This window comes from Atta cephalotes, assembly GCF_000143395.1.
Source record: "Atta cephalotes unplaced genomic scaffold scaffold00038, whole genome shotgun sequence".
NCBI lineage: Eukaryota > Metazoa > Arthropoda > Insecta > Hymenoptera > Formicidae > Atta > Atta cephalotes.
Genome location: NW_012130102.1, coordinates 1,958,760 through 1,963,884, shown reverse-complemented (window position 1 = coordinate 1,963,884; position 5,125 = coordinate 1,958,760). Strand labels below are relative to the sequence as shown.

The 5,125-nt window shown below is 30.1% G+C and overlaps 1 protein-coding gene across 1 annotated transcript in view; it reads right to left on the bottom strand.

Moving 5' to 3' along the window:
• Nucleotides 1-280: 280 nt before the first annotated feature.
• LOC105621913 (unconventional myosin-IXa) overlaps nucleotides 281-5,125 on the bottom strand; it is a 20,896-nt gene continuing 16,051 nt past the window's right edge. Inside the window, exons 10-17 of the mRNA XM_012203350.1 lie at nucleotides 4,760-5,037; nucleotides 4,213-4,402; nucleotides 3,779-3,950; nucleotides 3,219-3,430; nucleotides 2,634-2,896; nucleotides 2,137-2,412; nucleotides 784-883; nucleotides 281-438 (exon numbers count right to left, since the gene is read on the bottom strand). Of these exons, the coding sequence (XP_012058740.1) occupies nucleotides 281-438; nucleotides 784-883; nucleotides 2,137-2,412; nucleotides 2,634-2,896; nucleotides 3,219-3,430; nucleotides 3,779-3,950; nucleotides 4,213-4,402; nucleotides 4,760-5,037 (1,649 nt within the window). The remainder of the gene's footprint in view (nucleotides 439-783; nucleotides 884-2,136; nucleotides 2,413-2,633; nucleotides 2,897-3,218; nucleotides 3,431-3,778; nucleotides 3,951-4,212; nucleotides 4,403-4,759; nucleotides 5,038-5,125) is intronic.

Genomic DNA, 5,125 nt, shown 5'->3' with positions numbered 1-5,125 from the left:
TATATAACGTATGTTTACTTTATCAAGATTTTGCTCTAAATTAATTCATAGAGGATGAATAAATATAGAATAATATAAGAATCTTATTTATATTAGAAATATAACAGTAAAATTATAGTTCCTTTTTACTTTTCTGACTATTTTTTTACAAGAATGCTTTTATGAAGAAATTTTAATCAAATATAATTTTTTCAAATTATACATGTATAAAGGAAACAAAATTATAAATAGCTTTTTTCAAGTCTTTAAAAGTGGAGTCAAAATAAATATTATTATGCCATTAAACATTAATATTACAGGGTTTCAATTCCATGAATTGATACGGCACATGTAGTGTAGTATTATTGTGCTCTACAATAAGATGGCCTCGTCTGGGCGACGCACCTACGACTAAAACTGTTTCTCCTTTCAACAAGACTACTTCACCTTCGCCCTCTTCTGAAAATTATGTATTAAATTTTATATATATATATATATATATTTAGAAAAATATTCTTCAAAATATTATTATATTATGTAATTATTAATCATAATAATTTTAGATATAAAATAAAAATTGAAATTAGTAATTTAAAAGTCCAGTTTGAAGTAAATATATATATATGTATTCAAGAATTGATTTAGTATTAATAACATATTCATATTAATCATTTAACCATTTAATAAAGAAATAAATTAATATTTAATTAATATTTTGTAGTGGTAATTAAATAACCATTTGTGTACATTTTTATATCACATTAATATTTTACCTTCCAAACTATTTTAAATGGTATTTCCTACCTGGAAAAGGCATTTTCATAATCCTGGTTTGCGGATAACCAAGTTTTGTGTTTCCGGTCACGGTGTAGGATCTACTAGGAGGGACAGGTGGCGGCCGTTCCTGTATGATAAAAGAAGGATTATATTAAGTTAGAAAGTTTTCTCTTGCAACATTTTACGATAAATTTGCACAAAATTTGCGATTCTAACTGAAACTGAATTCTACTAAAGTATTAAATCCATTATAACGTTTTATTATCTCATATAATGTTTAGATTTAAAAATATATAAACAATAAGAATCTTATTTAAACTGTATATCTGAGAACACAATCAATGCTAGAAATTAAATGCCTACAACGGAAGCTGGATCTTTAATGCTTACATAATTCAATGTGAATTATATATATGTTATGTACATGCATGTATATTCGCCTCTGTAGTCTAAAAAGAACGCTCGAAATACAAGAGATCCGGGTTTGACTCCCGGTCCAAGTAATATTTTTCGCAATAAATTTACAGTTTTTCAGTACGTTAACATCTTTCTAATATGATGCCCGATTGAACATCAAATTATTAAAAATTGCTTCTTAATTTAATAAGTTATTATAAGAACGAAGGACTCTTAATTTAAAAAACAATAACGAGAGAATAAAGAACATATAAGAGTCAATTATAAAGAAATATTTTAAAAGATGAAAAATTAAAAGAAAACATGTATAATATAATATTCTATAATTGATTAAAAATATAATATGTTTCGGTCTCACGGAGATGTTACGTGTTGAATGAGAACATCGAATAGATAGACAAAATTATATAGTGATGATGACCAGTGAGATGCTTTCTGAAGTATATTTGAGTATTCACATCTAAAGAAGGCTCAATAATCGTGAGATCGAAATGTTATATTTTTAATCAATTATAAAATATTATATTATACATACTTTATTTTGATTTTTTTATGTTTTAAAATTTTTTATATTTGACTTTTATGTGCCCTTTATTCTCTCGTTATTGTTTGTTACTTTAATTTAATTTATGGTGTTATTACAGTAGTTTAATTGCATTTATAAATCCGGAAAACATTAATTCGGCGCGCAGTTCGAATGACTACAAATATGCATGTACATATATACACATAATGAATTATTTAGTATTAAGTATTAAATTTTATATTTAGTATTAAGCATTAAGTATTAAAGATCCAGTTTCAACTGTTACAGGCATTTTATTTGTATTGATAAAAATAAAAAAATATATAATTGAAACATAAAAAGTACATTCACACACGTGTATAAAAAACTGTATATTCTTATATTCTTTTGAACTGTACATTTTTCTCTTTGCGAAATAATGTTATTTCGGTGCTTACTAAATCCAATCCAAAAAGTGTACAAGTTTGTTGGATCATCTTCTGATCGGCGCATTTCTCCGAAGGATCGGGAGGAGGTGTACCAGCGATTGGTTGCGGTCTTGGACGAGTGCCAGTTCCAGTTCCTGTACCAGCAGTGACATTCCTCTGAACGGTTCCGGTATTGGTTCCAGTAGGTGGTTGTTGAGGTTTCTTCTGTCCAATGCCACATGTTACTCCTACGGTTGTTCTTCTCAAAGGCCATCTCTTTCGTACGCGCCATCCTCTCCATGTAGCCTGGAAATGAAATTAAAATGAACGTAATTTAAAAATTACATTTTTCTTCTTCTGGATGTAGAGATAATTAAATATAATAAAGGCTACATTCTAGTCTTAAGCATTATCTAACAAAGTTTTAAAAATAATTATTTTTATTAAATGTTTGAAAGAGAAAAAAATTGTTTATATCAAAAATTTGAGAAGATGTAGCGAAATTGTTAAAAATAAAGTATGCTTACCTGAATTGCTGTAGCAGCTTTTCTTCGTGTTTCCGCCCGCAGATTTTCGAGCTGCTGTCTGATACCTTCGCTGAGAAAAATATGCCGTTTGCCGACAGCCCAGCTTGTGCTAGCGCCAAACTTACTCTTTAGCTGCTGCGCATTTTGTAAAATCAATTTCGTGTCCTCGACAGCCTGCTCCTCGGCGCGACGTAGTTGTTTGAAAGGTGCGATCAACCTATATCTCGCATTGAAAGCTTTAAATCGCATCCTATGTGGATATCCTGTATGAGTCATCATATATATTAGCTTCAAGATCTAATCGTAATTAATTTTGATTAAATAATGCTGTTTTATTTAAATAAAACTATTTTTAATAAGATATAAAGAAAAAGTAAATATATTCATTATTAATTTGTTACGAATTAATTACATGTTTTTTTTATATATTTGTAATTATACATATATTATCTATGTTTTTTTTTCCACTTTGATTTATTTATTGTGATAAAAAATTTTTTATTATTATTATATATACAAATCAAGATTTTCTTAATAAATTTGAATATTTTAACTTGATTAGAATAAAATTTTGCGCTATCTTACCTCCCGCCATGAGGTTTACTGTTTCCAGAACTTGCAACGAACGTATTTGGCGCATCGTAACTCCCCTGTCGAGGTGCATTGGCGTCTCGGTGCTATTGCTACGGATGCATCTGACGAAGTGCGGTCTAGCATGGACAAGGGTCCTCAAGAGATTATCTAACCTTGTATGAAAGTCCTGTGTCAACGTTGATATTGGCTCGTCTCCGTTTAAACTGTAAAGAACAATTTTTACTTTTTTTGCGCTAATTTCTTTTAAATTTTACAATCAACTCATTACGATTATAATTACTTATAAACGCGTTGGTCTTGTTTAAATAATTATTACAATGTAGAAATTATTTGTATACATTTCAAGTTTATCACTAATGAAGATGTTTTGATTTTGATTTATGATATTTTGATTCAATTACAACAATGCAAATTTTTACAGAAAAAGAGTGAAAAAAATAATTTCTTTGATAAGTGTATGTACATCGAAATATTAATATTATTTATCAAAATATAGTGCATCAATTATTATGATATTTTGTCGTCGTATAATCACATCGTTGATTACTTACAGATCAGTGTGAGAAGTTGGTGATATTCGAAAACTAACACCTCTAGGTACAGTATCGCTCGCGTATAATGCTTTCAATTCACTACCAAACAAGTGAGTAGCAAATCCGAAACTGCAAGTGTGTTTGTAGAAGACCGCTACTAAGTCATCAGGGACAACATCCTTATTTGTATCTTTAAAAATGAAATGGGCTGAATGTGATGAGTAACCAAAGAAAGGTTTATTCGTTTAAATTTATGTGTATCAAATGAGAGAATACAATTATTATATAATTGTAATTTACTCTTATTGACATATATAATTATTATATTATATTATTATAATATATTTCACATAAATTATTACATACTAACGTTATCATACTAATTAATTAATTAATGTTCACAATAAATTTCCAAAATCATTATTAAATGCAATAAGAGAAATTTTATGTACCTAAGAAGTCTGAAGTGTCGTAGGTGACTCTTCCTGCAAAATGCTGAATACCGAAAGATCTACAGTCAACGGTCCTTGGTTCAAATAACCGAGGATTTTGCTTATGCTGCACCTTCACTTTGGCAACGTAACTTTCTGCGGTCCCGTGTATAGAGCCTTCCACATCTAACATACTTAGCAATCCGGTACGCTGTAAATAAAATGACGCATCTAATTAACACGTACATAATTAATACATAAAACAACTTTGTAGAGAAATTTCCTAGATAGCAAGACAATAGATGTTCAAGAAGATAAATCAGTTTGCTGTCTGGGTTAATAATAAACTAAAGAAACGTGATATTTTTATTTAAATAATACATTTATGTGTTTAAAATATAAAAATTTAGAAAACTTTTTGCATTTTCTGATTTATTAACATTATTATTTTTTGTACATAAGCACAAATACAAGAATTAACTGTTTGCATTAATTTTTTATTTGAAGACGTAAGATATTTAAATAAGCAACGATTGCTGAATTATTGTCTTCGACAGAAAGGACTTACCAAGGAAGAAATGAGATCAATGCATGGCACGTTGTCGACATAGTCGACTTCGACATCGCACCGGATGCCTTCGTCACGGCAACTCTCGATGGAGCTCTTGAATATGTGAGTGTTGTAGAAGTGCTGCATCGTCTCCGCGCAAAGATTGATGCAGAGGTGCTCTAGCTGGCTTGGCTTAGGATCTTCAAACCCGAACATGTCCAGGATGCCGATGAAGCCGTCCGTGGCGTGTCGCACGGCGTTATTCAGGGCAGTCATGCTTCTGGATCCTGTACCCCCTGAAAAATCTCTAACTCTTAGCAAAAATTTTTTTGTATTACACACACACACACACACACACACACACACACACACACACACACACAC